Below are 23,351 nucleotides of genomic sequence, written 5' to 3' on the forward strand. Positions count from 1 at the left end.
AAAAAAATGATCAATTTCTTATGGACCCCCAAATGGTACCAATAAACACTGCAGCTCATCCTGCAAAACACAAACACAACAACTTTGTTGTTCAAAATAAAAAAATAAAAAGGTTATGACTATGTGAATATAGTGACACAATGAGGATTTTTATATAGGGATTACAATTATTACAATTTATGGCATATCAACAGAATACATAAGTCATTGGTGGAGATCTGATCACGATGACCACAACCGGTCCTAAAAATGGGGGTCCCAAGTGCCCCTTTGAGAATGAAGCAGCAGTATTTTCAGTTTTAATTTAATATTTCATTTTTAGGGACTCCAATCAATTTATGAAAGATCTGAAGGGCTCAAAAGGACACTAGTGTCCACTATGTGGTGCCTAAAAAACACCCTTAGGGTGCGTTCACACTACGGAATCTCCGGTCGCTGAATTCCGCGGGAATTCCTGACAGGGTACTTCGGCTCTAGGGCACTGAGCCGTCACCATTGATGGCGATGCAGTGCCCACGGAATCCACGCAAATTAAAATCTACCCATTAAAATCTAGTTCCCATCCTGCTCTGACCTCTGACACAAGGAGACAATGGTACATGTGAAAAGGCAGCTTGCAGTACTAAGCATCACAGCTGGCACTGTATGGGGGATTTCTAATACAGTGATCCCTCAACTTACAATGGCCTCAACATACAATAGTTTCAACATACAATGATCTTTTCTGGACCATTGTAACTTGAAACCAGACTCAACATACAACACTATGGAATCTGCAAAATGTGTCAATGGCTGGAAGAACCGACCAATTAGAATGGGCATTCACTGGTAAAACCTCTGTATTCCTAAAGTGCATGCACTGACTGGTGTCTGGTAGCGCCCCCTACAGTACAGTTAGGTATTACATGTTCTGTACTCTTTACTTGTGCCAGGGTTAGCTGCTCCTTTGGACATCAGGTGAGGGCGGTTCCATTTGACTTTTTTTTAGGACACTGCGTGCACTGTACAGGACCCTGAATAATCTTCTGTCCTCTACATAGACCAGTGTTTCCCATAGAGGGTGCCTCCAGCTGTTGCAAAACTACAACTCCCAGCATGCCCGGACAGCCTTCGGCTGTCCGGGCATGCTGGGAGTTGTAGTTTTGCAACACCTGAAGGCACCCTCTTTAGGAAACACTGAAATAGACAGTGATTTACAGCTCCCAGCAGATCTTTATTACTTTTATATGTAAGGATTTGCTTTATCTGTATTAGTTATCTACTTGTTTTTGTTTAATCCTCACTTTTCCCTGTTTTTGGATGATATTTTGGTGGCTTCAGAACCAATTACCAGGTTTCCATAGAGTTATGGACTCAACTAGAGATGAGCGAACTTACAGTAAATTTGATTCGTCACAAACTTCTCGGCTCGGCAGTTGATGACTTTTCCTGCTTAAATTAGTTCAGCTTTCCGATGCTCCGGTGGGCTGGAAAAGGTGGATACAGTCCTAGGAAAGAGTCTCCTAGGACTGTATCCACCTTTTCCAGCCCACCGGAGCATCGGAAAGCTGAACTAATTTAAGCAGGAAAAGTCATCAACTGCCGAGCCGAGAAGTTCGTGACGAATCGAATTTACTGTAAGTTCGCTCATCTCTAGACTCAACATACAATGGTTTCAACATACAATGGTCATCCTGGAACCAATTAATATTGTAACTTGAGGGACCACTGTATGTGATACAAGTGGTAGTAATCAGGTTGTCCTGATTGTCCTTCTGGACAATATTGCTGCTAGAATGTAGTAAACCATTGGACTTTTGTGTTTTTTTTTTGTACAAATAAAGGCTAATTCCACAACAATGCAGTGAAAGAGACTGTGTGAACAAAGCCTTATGGGAGATGCAACTTCCCTTGGTGATAACAGCTTGGCGCCATCCTCTAAGAAATGCTTTAGATGTCACTAAGGAGTGCTGGGACCATGTGAAGGCACCTCATGCTGTAGAACTGACTGCTTGCAGTACTGGAGTATACATTATTCCATGTAGGTAAGAAACAGGACAGGGTCCACCCCACAATTTGGGCTTCCGAGGTATAGCTATATCAAAATGGCCAGCTGACGTATCTATGCTTGGACAGGCACTGGCTCCATTCATTTCAATAGCACAAGTATAGTCAGCTAGAGACTACATTCATGTTATTTTCCAGATATTTCCGAATTTTGTCTCAGACTGAAAAGTGCTGTAAACTGCTCTTCTCTGTCCAATCCAAAACTCGGATATGTTCAGAAAATGACTGGAGCAACGTCACTAGCTGACTATCCTCGGGCCTTTGAAATGAATGGGGCCCATGCCTGTCCAAGCACTGATGTCATTATATGGCACTCTCCTTTGATTCCGGTGCTCAAGTAGGATCCCAATCCTTAATTCATAGTAGAAATAGACTCGGCACTCATATGCAACTAAGTATGTGAAGGTTTGTCACGGGCGGGTGACTTGACTGTCAGTTCCTCATTAGCGTGAATGATTTCTTTACTCGGGTGATTTCTTTACTAAAGGAGTGATTTCACCGTTCTATAGGGAAGTGTTATCTTCTTACCATGAGGCTTATCCCCACGGGAGGCGGACGTGGGTCCCCTGTCAGATGAACAATGGACACAGATTTTGACTATAACCCCGCGTCTTGCTGTGTCGGAGGCTCACCGGGTGTCTCAAATTTCTCTGCTACATCGGGTGTATCGCAACCCTGTATTTTTACATAGAATTGGGGTGCGCCCGGATTCCTGTTGCCCCAGATGTTCTCTGTCTGATGCCCATTTGCTTCATATGATGTGGGACTGTACTTCTCTTATGCAGTTTTGGGATGATGTAGGACAGTTGCTAAGGAGAGTATTTGGTTGTCCGTTTAATTTGTCTGCCTTGTCGTGTATCTTGGGATACCTAGATGGTTTGGATGAGGACGGCGGCTTATACATTGGTACCAGTAGAATTTTATATCAAGCTCGGAAGCTGATTGCACAACATTGGCTGAGAGCATATCCACCTACTATTTCCGAGCTAATCATGAAATGAAATCATTTATTAGGTTGGAGAAGGGTGTCTACCTTAAACGTAAAGCTTTGCATAAATTTGAGCTTATTTGGGGACCCTGGCTTGATATCCCAGGTCTGCCTTCCGTATATCTACGGAGGACCCCTATGGAGGTATTGTTGGGGGATGCGAGATGATCTGCCTGCCTTTGTTTTCTGTTGTCTTCCTTATGTCACTTTTGTCAATCGTGTCTTGTGGCCCTGTGTGCGTCCGCTTCACTACTGTGTATTCAAGTTCTATGACTCTTTCTGTGTGAGTTTTCCCAGAACCTATTAGGGGTGTGCTCATCCACAGATGCGGACTCCCTGGGGTGGTGACCCTCCTTCTTCTACTATTGTAGTTTACCTGATCTATGATGTGATTGTATTATATCTATGCAACCTGTGGACCGCTATTGCACTATTTTTCTATTTTGAAAATTCTACTTCAATTTTTATGGGAGGGTAAGGCACGGGACTTGGGGGGTGGTCGTGCTGTATAGGTGGGGGGATTAGGGGGTTTATAGTTCTGTTTGTCGTTTGTTTGTAAAATGCTAAATGTTCAATCAAAAATTTCTGATAAAAAAAAATTTAAATTAAAATGTGAAGGCTTATTCCACAAATTCAGCAATCCAACAGATTATGACATGACGTTGGATCTTCATCAGAGACATAGACTCGGCACTCATATGCGACTAAGTAGGTGAAGGCTTATTCCGCAAATTCAGCAATCCAACAGACTATGACATGACGTTGGATCTTCATCAGAGAAATAGACTCGACACTCATATGCGACTAAGTTTGTGAAGGCTTATTCCGCAAATTCAGCAATCCAACAGACTATGACATGACGTTGGATCTTCATCAGAGAAATAGACCCGGCACTCATACGCGACTAAGTAGGTGAAGGTTTATTCCGCAAATTCAGCAATCCAACAGACTATGACATGACGTTGGATCTTCATCAGATAGAGACCTGTACGCTCCACTTTCCGTCTCCTCTGCGTTTCATTCAGCTGCTCTGTAGCTTCCTACAAGGACCAAAACCCTTCACAGAAGTGAAGTGTTTTGGTCCTTGTAGGAAGCCGTAGTGCGGCTGAATCAAACGCTGAGGAGACGGAAAGTGGAGCGTACAGGTCTCTATCTGATGAAGATCCAACGTCATGTCATAGTCTGTTGGATTGCTGAATTTGCGGAATAAACCTTCACCTACTTAGTCGCGTATGAGTGCCGAGTCTATTTCTACTATGTCTAAGCACTGATACATTGGCAGGTTATTTTGACAGTTTCCCTACATCTGCGTTCCTTGGTGTGAACGAAGCCTTATAAAAGCTATATTACAACGCAGGACATGATTTTTCCCTTATGTATTTACTATAGAGCAGTGTTTCCTAACTAGTGTGCCTCCAGCTGTTGCTAATCTACAACATATTTGGGTTGCCTTTTTTACTATCGTACAGCGGTGTTCTCCAAACTGAAGGCATTCTGGGATTTGTAGTTTGGAACAGCTGGAGAACCACACGCAGTGTTTCCCAACCAGCTGTTGCAAAACTACAACTCCCAACATGCCCAAACAGCTTTCGGCACCCAGGTTGGGAGACACTAGGTTCAGAAAGCTTTTAGCTGTCCGGGCATGCTGGGAGTTGTAGTTTTGCAACAGCTTCAGGCACACTGGTTAGGAAACACTTTTATAGAGATGGTCAATAACAATGGAGGAAGCAGACACTACACTGTACAGCAAGGGAGTACTGTATTCTTCAACTCAGTGTTTCCCAACCGGGGTGCCTCTAGCTTTTGCAAAACTACAACTCCCAGCATGCCCGGACAGCCAAAGGCTGTCCGGGCATGCTGGGAGTTGTAGTTTTGCAACAGTTAGAGGCACTCTGGTTGGGAAACACTGCCCCAACTTGTGGTTCTCCAGTTGTTCCAAACTACAAATCCCAGAATGCCCTCAGTTTGGAGAACACCGCTGTACAACGATAACAAAAGCAGCACAATTATGTCCCGGGCGGCGCCCAGTGGTGACGTCCTCAGTCACGTGACCAGAAGTGGAGTGCGCAGGAAGTGGCGATGATAAGAACGGAGAGTAGAGGCTCAGTGAATAGGTGGGTGCACCTGCTTATGTGGTGGGGGACCTACCCGCGGTCTACCCGTCTCCGGCTTCCCCACCGTACCCATCACGTCCGTCATGGCTGTGGATAGAGGCGGCTACCTCATAAGGGATATAAACATGGCTTCCTCTGCTCCATTCACCCCGGCTACTTATCTCCCTGTTGTCCCATAGTAACTGATGACTTGGCACAGTATGTGGTAATGGCAGAGGTGGCTGCCCAGTGGTGCCATACACGTCATACCTCTAACAAGATGCCAGGAGAGCTGTGCCCTTTCAGCAAAATGAGGAATGGCATGTGTGACACTACCAGGGTTCTTTCTATGCCCTTTGTTATTGTTGGTATAGTGGTCCCATCAGTTAGGATACCTTCACACCACATTTATGCCTTCTAGAGCACAGATTTATGGGCAACAAGTCAAGGTAACTGTGCACATGCCCGTTGTTTCAATGGCCTGCAGGTTTTCAGCTATCGACTGTGAGTCATATTGTGAATGTATAGGAGTTCAGTAGGGTCCAAGGCTAAACTGCGGATCTGCTGGTGAACCGACCCTATAGTGTGCCTCCAGATGTTCCCCCTCTGCTTGTCCGAATACACAGGGACTGTGCAGGTCCCTATGTGGCTGCTTGTAGTAGCGGATTACCAAGGAACAGCTGGAGACACACTATAGGGTTGGGTCACTCGCGGATCTGTTGTGTGACCCTACCCTAAAAATTAATGTATCAGAAAATGACCTATTGTTTTAATTTTTTTTTTTAAATTTTATTTATCAAAACCTATCCAGAGCAAAAGTTGCTGAGTTTTCCAGAGCAACCAATCAGATCGCTTTATTTTTCAGAGGCTTTTTCAAAACAGATTGGTTGCTATGGGCAGGGCTGTGGAGTCGGTAGATAAATGTTCCGACTCCGGCAATCTCCGGCTCTGCCATAGCGATGTATTGAGGGGGCCTGTTGGCCGCCGCTTTGTGCGGTGGTCGACACCCGCTATCTGGCCGGAAAGAGCCTTGCCCCCGTACAGAGAGATTGCAGGAGGCCCCAGCGGTCGGACCCCCCGCGATCTCAAACGTATCCCCCTATCCTTAGTTTTTCACCTCTGGACTACCCCTTTAATATGCGAATGTATTAAAGTTTAAGCTAACAATTGGAGTTTACAAGTTTTTATAGCCTTAGCTGAATGACAGCAGTTTTTCCAGTGGTTTACAGCTTCAGTCTTGAACTATTGACCCTTCACTTATACAAGTGTCTCTAGTCCTGCAAAAAACATATTTCCTTAATCCCTTATCAGTGAGAGGCTAGGTTACCCATGGGTTCCCTGTAACAGCAGAACACAACACTATGGAAAGTATAAGTATTGCCGCTCCTAATTGTGCGTTGCGTGCCATATAGTGAAGCACATGAAAAGCATGCTTCTTCACGGTCACTTAACGTGTTTTGCGGTTACGTGAGGCACTGCATGCATTGGTCTTTATTCTTACAGTAACTTTTTGTGAATTGGGACATTTAAACTTGCTTTTTTTCCCATTCCAATCTAAATTTAGTAGGAGTCGGAGTCGGTGCATTGTTTGCCGACTCCGACTCCAGGTACCCAAAATTTCGTTAGACTCCGATTCCACATCACTGGCTATGGGTGCCACGTTCAATGCGGAAAGTGAACTTTGCTGATAAATCAGTTGAGCTCCCAAACCCCCGCAACGTTATCAAGGTGTTTTGGTGAGCTAAGATGTTAGAGGAGGGCCCCCTTACCTGCCGCCAATCGCTGATCCGATGATGTTGCCTAGCATAGCTAGAATGCTTCAGACAACTATTTTTCATAAATACATTTGTCTTGATATCTCTAGATCCAGCACAGAAAATAAACAGCGTTGGAATCCGTGTCAGCCACACTGGCTTGTTCATGCGAGCGGATTTACTTGCGTGTTTCCTGCTGTGTGTTTGAATGTAGGCGGGCTCTCTGCGGCTGTCCACAGCAAAATTTCCACTGCAGAATTTCTGATGCGGAAAATTAGCTGCAGACCCTATTGAAGTCAATAGGGTCTGCAGTGGAAAATTAGCGCGGACAGCCACAGAGAGCTCGCCCCCCCTTCAAACTCACAGTGGGAAACACGAATGTAAATCCACTCATGTGATTGAGCCTTATAGGTCTATACCAATAGGTTAGTGCAGGTGACGCTAGTGACAGATTGCCTTTAACACACGGGTAGCCAGCTTTTTTGATAGACTTCCATAAACCTTAACAGATAAAACACACAGTAATCCCCAAATGTATAGGTGCATTGGCCCCATGGCTCCTGAATGTTGTCTGTCCCTAGCTTATGAACACCTGTTTTCCTGGGATATTCTTTATAATATGGTGAGGGTATGTTCACACACCGTAGATATGTTGGGATTTTGCTTGGAATTTGCTGTATTTTTTTTACAATTAGCTTCAGTGGGAAAGTTAAATTCCACAATAAAGCTGTAACTAATCGAGAGTGTGTGAACATACACTAGTAGTGGGCCCCAAACATGGAAGATCTCTCTGCCACGATTCCACTTTTATTGGGTCATATCCACAGCATTTCCATATATGTGTGAGTTTACATTTGTAACATTGTTAGCACCAAGAGTCAGACACATCTTAGGCTGGTCTGGGAGCCAGCTCCAGAAGTTAGGGCCCAACAACAACGCACTGTACCTGTTTGAGGAGTGAATGGCTCACATGAATAGGTATGACTGAGATGTGATAGTCTGGCCTTAAACATTACTTTACCCCGAAGGTGTTAAAGTGTACCTGTCGCTTTAAAAAACTTTTGACATGTCCTAGTGACCTAGTAACAGCCTGTATTACAGTATAGAGTGGCTTCAGCAACTTAAGCTCCCATAATGCAGTGGGAACATAGAGCTGGATATTCACATAAGGCTTATTTCACACTGTATATTAGGCTCCATTACAAACAGACGATAATGGCTCTTTTTTGCTACTTTGTCTGCCATTAACGTCCGTTATTGAAACGGAGCCTAAGGGGTGTAATAATGGGCACAGAGGATCCCATTCACTTGAACGGGATTCCTTTAACATCCATTATTACACCCGTTATTCCGCTGGAAGATAACAGGAGAAAAAGACAGCACAGGCACAATTTTTTTTCTCCCGCTATCTGACGGACCCACTATTGACGGGCAGTAGCGGGAACATTTTACAGTGTCAAAGAAGCCTTAGGGTATGTTCACACTGAAGGTTTGGAGAGGAATTTCCGTCAGTAATTTTGCTCGCTTATTCCTCTCCAATTCATTCAGCAGTGAAAAACCCCATAGTATGTTATTAAATTTCTGCTTCTCAGTTCACACTGAGGAATTTCCGCTAGCGGAATTCTGTCACTGAATTCCGTTCCGCGTGAACAATGAACATGTTCTTTCTTCATGCGGAATTCGCGTCCTAACCCCATAGAACTCAATGTTAAAAAAAAAAATTCAGTCCGCCACACTTTCTCGCGGAATTCCTGCGGAATTCGCTCCAATTTTTTTTTTTAATAATGTCTCCTATGCCGCGGTGAATTCCGCACTGATTTCTGTGCAGAATTCCGCGCACATTCCGTGCAGAAAAAACGGTCATTTCTGAGCGGATTTTTTCAGCGGGAATTGCGCGCAAATATTAATCAATGTGAACATACCCTAAGTCTGCTATCTCCCCACACTCCCATGAAAGAGACATCCCAGCATCTCAGGCAGTGCTTATATTTTGAAGAACAGGTTATTCCTATCTGACGGCCATCATGGTGACAGTGGAGCATGTGTACATGCAGACATTATTCTACAATTGCCATAGATATGCGGTAACTGGTAACAAAAAATTTTTCATTTGGTAACACTTGTTTTCTTATTTTTTTACAACAGAAATTGAATGTGTAGTGAATAGTATATCACAGGAATAACAGTAAGTATAAGAACATAATTCCATGAGCTGAAAAGCTTAACTTGCCCTGCACAAACACTTTCAAACCCTTCTGCTCTGAATTTACCCCTAAGATCACATCGCCTGCATTTTCTGATGGATATTTAAAGGACATGTCCGGTGCTCACTTTTCTTATTGTATCCGTTCCGGGCTGCAAAAAAAAAAGAAAATAAGCTTTCTTTTGCCTGTCTACGCTCCCCCAGTGCTCCGGTACAGGCGTTTGGTCCCCGGGCTGTATTCTTCTTACTGCCTGTTAGCCCGGCACGTCACACGGAGCTTCAGCCTATCACTGGCCGAGGCGGGACATCCCTGCGGCCGGTGATAGGTTGAAGCTCCGTGTACTGTTTTCTTTTATTTTTCAGCCCGGAACGGATAAAATAAGAAAAGTGAGCACCGGACATCTCCTTTTAAAGGGGTACTCCGGCGCTAAGACATCTTATCCCCTATACAAAGGATAGGGGATAAGATGCCTGATCATGGGGGTCCCGCCGCTGGGGACCCCCGTGATCTTCCACGCCGCACCCCGTTAGAATCAGCCCCTGGAGCGTCCTCTCTCCGGGTCTGATTACTGGCGATCTCGGGGACGGAGCGTGACGTCACAGGGGGCGGACCCGTGACATCACTATGCTCCGTCCCCGTGATCGGCAGTAATCAGACCCGGAGCGCGCACGCTTTGAGGGCTGATTCTAACGGGGTGCAGCGTGGAAGATCACGGGGGTCCCCAGCGGCGGGACCCCCGTGATCAGGCATCTTATCCCCTATCCTTTGGATTGGGGATAAGATGTCTTCGCACCGGAGTACCCCTTTAACTCCAAAAATGTTTGTTTTTCTATACCTATCTGTAGTCAATGCTGGTTGGCAGTTAGGAGTATATACAATTCCTAGGGTGACTCCCTAGCACTACCTGGCTGATATGCCATAAGCAATACAGGTTTTGGTTGCACCCTATACACATGAAATAATTAATCTTTAGGGATTGTGGAAGGTAAAACTATATGCATACACTAAGGCTATGGTCACATTCAGAGGGCAGAGTACCGTTATGATTCCACTGAAATTACAGAACTTTAGCACTTTTTTTTTCTCTGCTAAAACGTGCAAAAAAACGGACATATAACAGAAATCCTGACTGACCCCATTCAAAGTGAATAGGACCTGTCAGGTTCCGTTGATATCAGTTATGACACCCTTCTTCCCAGCCCTGTTATTCAGCGGTTGTAATGAAGCTCCACAACGCTAAGATGAACCCAGCCTAAAGGTAAGGTCACACATAACGGATCCGCAGTGTATTTTACACTGCAGATCCGCCGGTGATCCGACCCTATAGTGTGCCGCCAGATGTTCCCCCTCTGCGATGTCTGAGTACACTGCGAGTGTGTGCAGCGACTCACAGGTCCCTGTGTGGCTGCTCATAGCGGCGGATTACTGCTGCGAGCAACACGAGGGGGAGGGTTGAGGGTGGGGAACAGCTGGAGACACTCTATAGGGTTGGGTCACCGGCTAATCTGTTGTGTAATCCTACCCTAAAAAGGAATGTATCAGAAAATTACCTATTATTTTTTTGCGCTCGCTTCAAAGGCACTTAACATGTCAGGGAGTACAGGTACACCCTGGTGCCGTATGTACACCCTGTGGGGGAGATTAATCAAAACCTGTCCAGAGCAAAAGTTGCAGAGTTGCCCATAGCAACCAATCAAATCCCTTCTTTCATTTTTAAGAGGCCTTTTCAAAAATTTAAAGAAGGGATCTCATTTAATGCTATGGGCAACTTAATAACTTTTCCTCTGGAAAGGTTTTAATCAATCTCCCCCACAGGGTGTACATGTACACCCTTGTCCCCTGGTACTTACGGCACCAGGGTGTACCTGTACTCCCTGATGTGTGAAGTGCCTTTGAAGCGAGCGCAGGAGCTGTGCTCGCTTTTGAGCAGTGAGTGTCAGCTGCCTGTCATTTAACCTTTTAGTCGCCATGATCAATGCCAAAAATTTGCCGATAACTCAGTGGAGCTCACAAACCCCCACAACGTGATCATACGGTTTTGGTGAGCTAAGATGGTAGAGGAGGGCCCCCTTACCTGCTGGCAATCACTGATCCAATGATGTTGCCTGGCTTAGCTAGATCACACTGTACCGTGAATGCAATTTAATGATTGCATATAAAAGTCCCTTATGGGACTCAAAGTGTAAAATAAAAAGTCTATAAAACAATTTAAAAAAATAATAAGAATTAACATATTTGGTATCTCTGCATGTGTAAGTGTCCAAACTATTAAAATATAATGTTTATGACCCCACACTCTAAACGGCGTTAAAGTAAAATAAATGCTAAACACCAAAAATACTGATTTTTAATCACATCATATATAAGAAAATAAATTATAAAAACTGATCAAAAAGTCCCATCAAAACAAAAATAAACAACAATTTAACCCCGAAGGTGGTTAGCAAGAAGCCTCTATATGGGTATGTGTTCTAATAAAACATAACTTTTAAGTAAAAGGTGAGAAACAATACCACACATACAAAACCACTGACCCAATCACATCATATTGATGTCACATTTGCAACACTGATAGACAGAACCCTAACGACCAACCTTTTGATGAGTATATTGTTGATAACCTGTCTTATTAGACATCAGTACAGTGCTGTCTCCATGTAGTTGGATGGAGTATATTATTCCTTAACTACTATATTAGTGTGTAGAGAACTTAGGCACTTTATATGTCCCTTATTAAGTAACATGTGTCTCACTCCCCTATACAGCTCTGTAACTGACAGCACCAGATGGTATTCGGTGATGACCACTTTATTCAAAAATCACCACTAAGGTGACGTCATGTGATGGGAACTGTTTATTTCATTCCATATTTATGCATCCCAGTCGCTTTTGCATACTGCCCAGTCTGGACTTATTGGCTTATTTTGCTCACCGGTAATTGCTTAGAGATGCATAATATAGGGCTCATAGATAAGGATGTGTTGGGACATCAGAAGTTACAAACATACTTCCTCAATAACAGTTTGTCTTTCTCTGGATGAAAAGCTTTTTTAAATCCATAACTTTATATTGCTGAACTGGTAAACTAATTCCTATATCTTTCCCTTTACCAATAGGTAAATTTGGTGATTGATTTAACTCAGTGTCACATCTTAGTTGCTGGAGACACTAGCATCTAGGTTCACCCTCCTCGTTTCCAGAAATCTTTAAAAATATAATCTTGATATTGCCTCTGGTATGTTCCTGGAGTTATGACACAAGCCTTCATGTTTCCGTTAGCAAAAACTATATACAATATACATTGGTTAAAAAATATTCAAATATTTTTGGGGGAAAAAATGCTGTCCCTGCAGCTATTGCCTGTGTGTATCTGTGAGGAGCCCAAATACAGGAAGTGAGGGCAGGAGAAGCAGGGATCTGTACATTCTCCTGGCTTGTCAATCATCCTGCTGTGTGAGCTGGGAGCGTGTCAGAGAGCCTCAGTGCAAGAAGCCCTGCTTGTCCTTGGTGCACGAAACCCTGCTTGTCCTTGGTGCACGAAACCCTGCTTGTCCTTGGTGCACGAAACCCTGCTTGTCCTTGGTGCACGATACCCTGCTTGTCCTTGGTGCACGAAACCCTGCTTGTCCTCGGAGCCCCGCTTGTCCTCGGTGCACGGAGCCCCGCTTGTCCACCCACACTTCCTGTATATGGTCTCCTAACAGACACACAGGCAGAAAGACATCCTTATTACTAAATTCTCCCCACTGTGTTTTTTCTTTGTACTTAGTGGACTACAGAAAAGAGGAAATGTGGAATGATGATAGATATGATTATGAACGGTTACCAAGACATAGGCTCCCACCTCGTGAATCGCCACCTGATGTAAGTACATTATAGTTACTGTCCTCGCTGTCCTTGAGATACATTCCATAAAGAGAATTATCCACCTACGTTGGACTGCACTTCCACAACTTAGGCTGCTTTCACACTATGAAAAGTACCCGTTATATAACACCCGTTATAAAATAGCGGGCGATCGCGGGGTTAAACCGCCATTAGAAAATCCCTAACATACGTTAGAAAATCCCATAATAGTCTATGGGATTTTTCTAATAGCCGTTTTAACCCGTTATCGCCCGTTATTTTGTGACGGGAGATTGAAGGGAAGAAATAGTGCATGCACTATTTCTCCCGTTACTATCTCCCGTCATAAAATAACGTCCATGATGAATAACAGGCGATAACGGGTTAAAACGGCTATTAGAAAAATCCCATAGACTATTATGGGATTTTCTAATGTATGTTAGGGATTTTGTAATGGCGGTTTAACCCCGCGATCGCCCGCTATTTTATAACGGGTGTTATATAACGGGTACTTTTCATAGTGTGAAAGCAGCCTTATATTATGATCTAATAGCTTTTCAGCACAATCTCACAAACAGGTTGTTAGTGTACTTTTTGATCAGAACGTGTAAGCCCACTCGCCATGTCAAGGCCACATGACAAGAGTGGGTCCCTAAACTTTGTTAGCACTGGTGTAGTGCTCTTCGGCAGTCATTGTTGCTGTGATGCTTTGTCTGTGGGGTGGTGTGGCTCAGAGCCGGGGGCTTGATCGAGCAGCAGGGGGGCTGCCTGGCCACTGGGTCATTTCCCCTTTGGGCTTGGTGTCACCACCTCAGTGGTCGCTGTCCATTGCTACACCAGTGTTAGTTTAGGGACCCACTCTTATCAGGTGGCCTTGAAGTGGTGAGTATTCTTGCACATTTTGATCAAAAGGTACACGAACAACCTGTTTGTTTTTGAAATAATGCTGAGAAGCTAGGAGATCATAGTACAAGGTGTGGATGTGCAGTCATGTTCAGTTTCTCTGTGAATTACATTCATCATCTGTCCCCTCATTTATTTAATTTTTCCATGGCCCGCACTCCACCCACTTGGCCCAGGTGTTTTTCATCAGCAGGAGACTGTATATGGGTTTTCTCCTAGCATTCTCCCAGCCCTCTGGCAGGAAGCACATGGAAGGTGTTCGGATTGGTGTGGTGCTCTGCATCGGCCATTGCTACTGTGATGCTTTGTCTGTGTGGTGGGGTGGTCCAGAGCTGGGCTTGGTCGGGAAGCACTGGGGCTGCCCAGCCACTGGGTCGGTTTGCCTGTGGGCTTGGTGGTGCGGCGGCGGTGGTTGCCGCCCAACACTACGCCAGTGTTAGTTTAGGGACCCACTCGTATCAGGTGGCCTTGACATGGCGAGTGGGCTTGTACGTTTTGATTAAAAAGAACACTTACAATCTATTAGTTTGTGAAATTATGCTGAGATGAAATAACATAGTACAAGTTGTTGCTGTGCAGTCATGTTCTGTTTCTCTATTTGTGAGTTATAGGAAAACTACATTTGCAATCCATTTCGAGAAGTTGGCCATCTAAACCCTGTACCTCCTCTCCTAAATTCAGATAGACTTGACCGTCTTCATTACCCTATTTGGCAAAAACAGTTGAACTGAATTGTTTGTTTGGACATAAACATTCCTTTTCCAATTCGACAGTTTTTGATGCTCTCATTATATTTAAATATCCTTGTCCATAACTCCCCTGTACTTTTATCCACATAATGTTTCTTATATGAGCTTTGAAGACAGTAAATGCAGTTAAAATGTTTTTAATTGTAATTTTTTTAATTTTTAACCTCTCCTATTCTCAAGGGTCCCCATCTCTTTCACAACTGTACACTTCTATTGAAGGACCATCAATTATACTCTCAGCCATTTATATTATTGTGTGTGGAATAATATCACAATATGCTGTTTGATCTAGCGGAAAGCAATACAAAATCTCCCATTGTGGGCAATGTAACCTTAAAAGGGGAAAATCCTTTCTAACATCAATAAAGCAGTTGGGTAATCTCACATAATTAAAGGAGTTTTCTGTCCTTAAGATGGGCCATCAAGCCCCGGTCGGTGAAGGGTACTACACTGTAAATGGCATCAGAAGCCATGCACCGTTCATTGTGTAGTTACGGCACCAGGTTACTGTAGCTCAGCTCCCATTCACTTGAGTGGGATTTAAGCTGCAGTAACACAACGTGGCCACTACATGATGTACAGAGCCGCCTGCTTCTTGTTCTTAGCTCCAGCAAACAGTCATGGATGCCGGGTGTCTGCATCCTACCGATCTGATATTGATGATGTATCCTGAATACTTTCTGCCTAAGTCCAGGGTCCTTGCATGGAGTTCATACATTTTGGGTATAGCCATTTCAGTATGTATATTGTGCATATACAAATGTAGAAATGACTGATATTATACTTTTTCTTGCCTATGTATAGGGAGATTTTCACAGAGTTGTAAATGTGGTAAGAAGACCAGAGGATGAAGGGTATCATCGGTATGAAGAGTATAGTGATCCAGATTACAGAGAATATGAGGATGCCCATGCATATGAAAGACGGAGTGGGCCATATAGAGGGGTATGCTTTTTTTTATTGTTGGTATTGTATAAAGGTTTTGCACAATAGCTGCAAATATCAGCCGTTGCATACATTTATACTGGTTTATCCATTCTACTTCTTTACTATAGGAAGAACCAGTATATAGGTGGGCAAGAGGAGAGCCACACGTGAATCGACACCCAGAATACAGGTAACTCCACCCATCAAGTCAGGGGTGTAGCTAAAGGGTCATGGACCGTGGTACATAAGTTCAGCTTGGCCTCCTACACCCCTTATTAAAAGGGTATTCTGGCATTGTTGTCAGGATTGGGTTCAAATAGCAGCTAGTGATCAGCTAAGTGGGTAGGTCCAGCACAGAGCCCACATCTCGGAAGCAAAGAAGACCCCTACACCCCAAACAGGATTAGTACCTGTCTTCTGCTCTACAAAGTAATAATCCCCCCTTTTTTGGGGCCACAAAATGTTATTGCCTCCTTTGTGTCCACTGTAATATTTCTCCTTTGTAATATACTCCTTTGTGTCCCTTTACAGTAATAGTTCCCTCCATCAGCCCCATTGTGCCCTTGCTCAATAAAAATTCTGTGTGTGTAAAGCATACAGGGCAGAGCTGTGTGTAGATCAAAAACAGGTAACTCCTGAGAAAACGCCTTGTTTGAAGTCCAGGGTAAGCAGTTGTGAGTCGAGCTGGCCATACACTGCATACCTGTTGGCCAAATGAGCTATCTCTCCCTATTCTGTAGCGCCCTACACCCCCCTTACCCTCAAGCATTCGTTAGTGTGGTTTGGGCAGAAAGAACCCGATACAGTGGCACAGTCATCTCTATGCAGAGACAGTCATGCATTGTGATAACATGTTGACCAGCCTGAAAGCAGCTTCAGGGTTCTATCCTGACAAGGCAAATTAAGAAATAGTACAATTCGCATGGACCAGTCTTGTGGTTATAGATTCTTGCCTTATTTAATACGAGGATATGATATTTTGTGAAAGTGGGAAGCAGTGAGTGCTGTTTATAGCTTCAGAGGTCACTCAGTACTAATTTGTGGTAAATGCTCTGGTAATATTGGCTACACTTCCCTTGTGTAGTGAGTAGAACAAGCCCAATTCTTAAAGGAGTACTCTGGAGCAAAATATTTATAGCCCATTGTAAAGCTAGCCCAAAGTTATAAAGTATTCTAAATTACCTTTGTTGCGCTAACTTCACGCTTATACGACTTTTTGGAAAACCGGAAGTGAATCCCTTATCTCACAACCGGAAGTGCAGCCAGTATCTCACAATTATGAATTTCGTACCCCTGTATTTAGCCTGCCACGGCCATCTTGGTAACGAAACGTCATCACTGTAAAGATCCTCCCCGCTCTCGCACGGCCCCCCTAGCTGCGAGTCGGTCACTCTCATATTTTACATATTCATATATTCCTCATTGGCAGCCGTCATTGACTGGACTGCGCAAATGACACTGAATGCCTCCCGCCTATCACATCAAGCTGAGTGCACCTGCGCACTCAGCATTTCCCCGGGACCGAACATGTGACCACCCCTGGCCAATGATATCCCGACTAGTTACGCTGCCGTAACTAACAGGCATATTCTTCAAACAAGTTACACATGATTTCAACGTGTAACGTTTCAACGGGACCGGTTTAATACAATTACTAGGGAGGGGTGGGGAAGGGGTGAGGAGGACTGAGGGACAGAAAGCTGGAGCAAGGCAGCATGGGGATGACTATTTTTTGTCATCCTCCACACCACCATAACCTGGAAGTATCGGCAACTTTGCAGCGCTGCAGCGGAAAAAGGCTGGACTGATTGAAGAAAGAAGGACATGTACATAAAGGTACAGCCATGGGGAACATTTTGGTCAAAAAAAAGTTTTGCACCACAATAGGGATCGACTGATTGATTTTTTTAGAGCCGATACCGATCACCTATGATCTTTCAGGACGATAGCCGATAACTTATATCGATATTCTGTTGGCAGTATCGTTCCCCACATTAGGTTGGCAGTATAGTTCCCCCCACATTAGGTTGGCAGTATAGTTCCCCCCCACATTAGGTTGGCAGTATAGTTCCCCCCCACATTAGGTTGGCAGTATAGTTCCCCCCCACATTAGGCTGGCAGTATAGTTCCCCCCACATTAGGCTGGCAGTATAGTTCCCCCCCACATTAGGCTTGCAGTATAGTTCCCCCCCACATTAGGCTGGCAGTATAGTTCCCCCCCCCACATTAGGCTGGCAGTATAGTTCCCCCCCACATTAGGCTGGCAGTATAGTTCCCCCCCACATTAGGCTGGCAGTATATTTCCCCCCCACATTAGGCTGGCAGTATAGTTCCCCCCCACATTAGGCTGGCAGTATAGTTCCCCCCCACATTAGGCTGGCAGTATAGTTCCCCCCCACATTAGGCTGGCAGTATAGTTCCCCCCCACATTAGGCTGGCAGTATAGTTCCCCCCCACATTAGGCTGGCAGTATAGTTCCCCCCCACATTAGGCTGGCAGTATAGTTCCCCCCCACATTAGGCTGGCAGTATAGTTCCCCCCCCACATTAGGCTGGCAGTATAGTTCCCCCCCCACATTAGGCTGGCAGTATAGTTCCCCCCCCACATTAGGGGCAGTATGTTCCCCCACAGACATACAGCCTCCAGCCATATACACTGTATGACTGGAGGCTGTATGCCTGTGTACTGCCCCACTTCAGTGCTCTGACCACCACTCCTCCGGTCCCGCCATATCAGTAGGTCCCGGGACCGGAGGAGCGGTGGTCTGAGCATCGAAGCTGACATGCCACTGGTCACTCACCATGCCGGCCAGCGAGCGTCTTCCACCTCCATGTTCCGCTCCTCCGCACCTCCGTTGCTATGGGCGCATGCACGGAAAGTGCGCTATCTCCCGGCGGCCCCTGCATTTTTAAACTTAACGCGGGGCAGCAGAGAGTTGACAGGGGCATCCCTTTGTCCCAAAAGCATATTTCGGGACACAGGGATGTCCAGGCTGCAAATATATTCATTGGGGCACACGCGCTGGACGCATTATCGGCAAGGTTAGATGCCGATGCCGATAACTTAGAAAATCGTGAATATCGGCTGATAATATCTGCCAATCCGATAATCGGTCGATCCCTACACCACAGTACTCCTTTAATAAGTGAATAGACTTTGTCCTCACAGTGTGTTCCATGTACATCATTTCTATTTATAACTTATACAGTACACAAGTTCTAGGAATGCTACATGAAGCGTGTGACAATAAAAAATACTTTTTGACATGATGCTATACTTGCGTTCAGCCTTGACGTTCCTGACAGCATTGTGGTATTTGTTTGGTGCTATTAGGAAAGTATTTTATGATGCACCAGGGTATTTAGTGCTAATGGGGAGGTATTTTGTGTTGCAATGTGGGACTTATAATTAACAATAAACGGAGAAGTCCTACTAGGCTAGGGGAAAAAAGGTTATAGAAATCAGAAGAATTGAAATAATAGGAGAGAAAAAGAGGTATGTGTCAAATATTGGACATTTATTTAAAATAACAATGATACTCTTGATGACTTAATGGTGACAACACACAATATAATACAAATGATATATAATGATATATAAAATGTAAAATACATAAAAACACAATTGCTAGCTAAAATTGCACCAATGAGGTGGCTGGGGCACAGGGTCTGTGCTATAGTAAGCACAGTGGGACAGTCTGGAAATTGCAAATGTCCTATTTGTTATAGGTGATGATTGGTGTGAATTGTAGTCTCAGTGAGGGTATTTAGCGCAAATAGCGCTGAAAGATTAAATCCACAGTGTTGGCCGTAGTTGCAGCGCTCAACAGCGCTGGAGACTCCCAGTGCTGAACCCCAGCGGTCGGACCCCCCGCGATCTCAAACTTATCCCCTATCCTTAGGATAGGGGATAAGTTTTTCACCACTGGACTAGCCCTTTAACACTTAAAGGGCTTTCCTCTGTGTCATTGTCCTGCCTGGCTTTATCCTTAGTGCATTCTCAGTTATTACAGACAAGTAAATTAACACACGATAGACACATTTTCATTTTAAAATCATTAGGGAATGTTTAGGAAGGGAGACAATGGCTGTAATGATAAGAGGCACACATCTATTGGTATGTGCACAAACAAGAGACATCCCCTAGGTTTACCTGATGTTCTAGTGACATCTAGTGGACATTGTGTGTGTAACACTTTTCTGTTAGCACATTTCTTAAAATCTCAGTCTTTGCCCTTTGCCTCCCTAGTTGGGCTTTATATATGTCATACCATGCATATAATTGACAAATTTCAGAATGAGGCATTTGCCATAGTATTTTTGGTGCATGTTCAGCATCTTTTGGCACTTGTTTAAGCCTCTGATAATTTAAAAATAAATGTTTAATTTGAAACCCATGGTAATTTTATAGGAACCTGTAAGAAGCAGCTTGATGTTGCTGAAGATACTTAATGCTTTGTCATTTAATAATTTCGTAATTTAAATGGAAAAAAAATACAATATTAAAATACACATAAAACCGTATAAGGCTCGGTGCACATCACGTTTTCTCCCATACTGGAGGACATACAGCAGGGGGGAGCTAAAACCTTGCGCTCCCGTATGTGCTCCCATATGTAATTCATTTCAATGAGCCAGCCGGAGTGAAACGTTCGGTCCGGTCGGCTCATTTTTGCACCGTATGCGCTTTTACAACCGGAAAAGGGGGAAAAGCGCATACATTGAAAAAATGAGCCGACCGGACCGAACGTTTCACTCCGGCCGTCTCATTGAAATGAATTACAAATGGGAGCGCATACGGGAGTGCAAGGTTTTAGTTCCCCCCTGCTGTATGTCCTCCAGTATGGGAGAAAACGTGATGTGAACCAGCCTTACTTGTTAGCTGCAAATAAAGGCCACAACAAGGTCAAACAGTATTCAAAAGTTATACGTAAATGATGAATTTTACATTGTCTGTGTATAATGTATGACCACAATTTTGGACAAACATTTTTGTTCCAACATCGAACAGGGGCCAAATGTATGCATATGTATACTTTTTATCTATTTTAACTTCTCACTGTTTTTAAGGTATTGGCTTGTGTGAATGAGGGGTGGTACCCTCACTTTCATGTGTGCGACCATAAAATTAACTATACTGAATTGTTTACACTTTTTTTTTATCTTTGTGGGCAATAGGTGGCATATACCTCTGTATGGCTATATTGTGGTAAACATCAGGAAATACTGACATATAGGTGTGAACAGAGCTTTACATTCAGAGGTGTATACCTAATGTTGGTCTCAGCTGAGAAGTTGCTACAATTGTAACAAACTAGCAGAGTGATTTGTACAGCTGATGTATTTATCTCACAGGGCATTTTCTAGACTGTGTACATCTGTGTACACTTCTCAGCTGAGTGCAGGACTAGCTGGTAGAGGTAAATGGGCACTGTCATTAAAATTATTATTTTTTGCATATGATAGAGGAGGTAACATTAACCCCTTCAGGACGGAGCCCATTTTGGCCTTAAGGACCGGAGCGTTTTTTCGTGACATATTCTACTTTAACATAGTGGTAAATTTTTGTCGATACTTGCATCCTTTCTTGGTGAATTTAGCATTTTTCTAACTTTGAAGCTCTCTGCTTACAAATACATTTTTTTTGGTTCACATATACAATATGTCTACTTTATGTTTGCATCATAAAATTGATGAGTTTTTACTTTTGGAAGACACCAGAGAGCTTCAACGGTCAGCAGCAATTTTTCCGATTTTTCACAAAATTTTCAAACTCCGTATTTTTCAGGGACCAGTTCAGGTTTGAAGTGGATTTAAAGGGTCTTCATATTAGAAATACCCCATAAATGACCCCATTATAAAAACTACACCCCCCAAAGTATTCAAAATGACATTCAGTAAGTGTTTTAACCCTTTAGGTGTTTCACACAAATAGCAGCAAAGTGAAGAAGAAAATTCACAATCTTCATTTTTTACACTTACATGTTCTTGTAGACCCAATTTTTGAATTTTTACAAGGGGTAAAAGGACAAAATTTTTACTTGTATTTGTAGCCCAATTTCTCTCGAGTAAGCACATACCTCATGTGTCTATGTAAAGTGTTCGGCAGGTGCAGTAGAGTGCTCAGAAGGGAAGGAGCGACAAGGGGATTTTGGAGAGTACGTTTTTCTGAAATGGTTTTTGGGGGGCATGTTACCTTTAGGAAGCCCTTATGGTGCCAGAACAGCAAAAAAAAACCACATGGCATACCATTTTGGAAACTAGACCCCTCGGGGAATGTAACATGGGATAAAGTGAACCTTAATTCCCCACAGGTGTTTCGCGACTTTTGCAAATGTAAAAAAAAAAAAAAAAATTTTTACCTAAAATGCTTGTTTTCCCCCCAAATTATTTTTTTTAAAAAAGGGTAATAGCAGAAAATACCCCTAAAAATTTGAAGCCCAATTTCTCCTGATTCAGAAAACACCCCATATGGGGGTGAAAAGTGCTCTGCTGGCGCACTACAGGTCTCGGAAGAGAAGGAGTCACATTTGGCTTTTTGAAAGCAAATTTTGCTCTGGGGGCATGCCGCATTTAGGAAGCCCCTATGGTGCCAGGACAGCAAAAAAAAAAAAACACATGGCATACCATTTTGGAAACTAGACCCCTCGGGGAACGTAACAAGGGGTTAAGTGAACCTTTATACCCCACAGGTGTTTCACGACTTTTGCATATGTAAAAAAAAATAATTTTTTTTTTTACCTAAAATGCTTGTTTTCCCAAAAATTTTACATTTTTAAAAAGGGTAAAAGCAGAAAAGACCCCCCAAAATTTGTAACACAATTTCTCCCGAGTACGGCGATACCCCATATGTGGCCCTAAACTGTTGCCTTGAAATACGACAGGGCTCCAAAGTGAGGCCGCCATGAGCATTTGAGGCCTAAATTAGGGACTTCCATAGGGGAATTCTACGCCAGTGATTCCCAAACAGGGTGCCTCCAGCTGTTGCAAAACTCCCAGCATGCCTGGACAGTCAACGGCTGTCCGACAATACTGGGAGTTGTTTTGCAACAGCTGGAGGCTCCGTTCTGGAAACAGTGGCGTACCAGACGTTTTTCTTTTTTATTGGGGAGGGGGACTGTGTGGGGGTATGTGTATATGTAGTGTTTTTTACTTTTTATTTTATTTTTGTGGTAGTGTAGTGTAGTGTTTTTAGGGTACAGTCGCACGGGCGGGGGTTCACAGTAGTTTCTCGCTGGCAGTTTGAGCTGCAGCAGAAAGTTTGCAGCAGCTCAAACTTGCAGCCAGATACTTACTGTAATCCTCCGCCCATGTGAGTGTACCCTGTACGTTCACATTGGGGGGGGACATCCAGCTGTTGCATAACTACAACTCCCAGCATGCCCGTTGGCTGTCGGTGACTGCTGAGAGTTGTAGTTTTGCAACAACTGTAGGCACACTGGTTATGTATCACTGAGTTTGTGACCTAACTCAGTGTTTCACAACCAGTGTGCCTCCAGCTGTTGCAAAACTACACCTCCCAGCATGTACGGTGCATGGTGTACGGTGACTGCTGAGAGTTGTAGTTTGCAACAGCTGGAGGCACACCGGTCGTGAAACACTGGTTGTGAAACTCAGTTTTTTTTTTTACCTAACTCAGTGTGCCTTCAGCTGTTGCAAAACTACAACTCTCAGCAGTCACCGACAGCCAACGGGCATGCTGGGAGTTGTAGTTATGCAACCAGCAGATGCACCACTACAACTCCCAGCATGCACATTAGCTGTTTGTGCAAGCTGGGAGTTGTAGTTATACAACAGCTGAAGGTACACTTTTCCATAGAAAAAATGTGCCTACAGCTGTTG

At 43.9% G+C, this 23,351-nt stretch overlaps 1 protein-coding gene across 5 annotated transcripts in view; it reads left to right on the forward strand.

The window, feature by feature from the left end:
- The window catches only part of PPHLN1 (periphilin 1), a 98,730-nt gene that overhangs the window by 1,990 nt on the left and 73,389 nt on the right, over window positions 1-23,351 (forward strand). The window contains exons 1-6 of one of the 5 annotated variants that reach the window (XM_056573952.1): window positions 5,201-5,576; window positions 9,027-9,066; window positions 12,202-12,320; window positions 12,855-12,949; window positions 15,388-15,528; window positions 15,639-15,700. In XM_056573952.1, coding sequence (XP_056429927.1) covers window positions 12,875-12,949; window positions 15,388-15,528; window positions 15,639-15,700 — 278 coding nt within the window. In that variant the 5' untranslated portion in view covers window positions 5,201-5,576; window positions 9,027-9,066; window positions 12,202-12,320; window positions 12,855-12,874. Of the gene's footprint in view, window positions 1-5,071; window positions 5,149-5,200; window positions 5,577-9,025; window positions 9,067-12,201; window positions 12,321-12,854; window positions 12,950-15,387; window positions 15,529-15,638; window positions 15,701-23,351 lie in introns of those variants that run through there. The other 4 variants (XM_056573948.1, XM_056573947.1, XM_056573949.1 and 1 more) reach the window with 4 other exon arrangements.

Source organism: Hyla sarda, chromosome 4, assembly GCF_029499605.1.
Source record: "Hyla sarda isolate aHylSar1 chromosome 4, aHylSar1.hap1, whole genome shotgun sequence".
Taxonomy (NCBI): Eukaryota; Metazoa; Chordata; class Amphibia; order Anura; family Hylidae; genus Hyla; species Hyla sarda.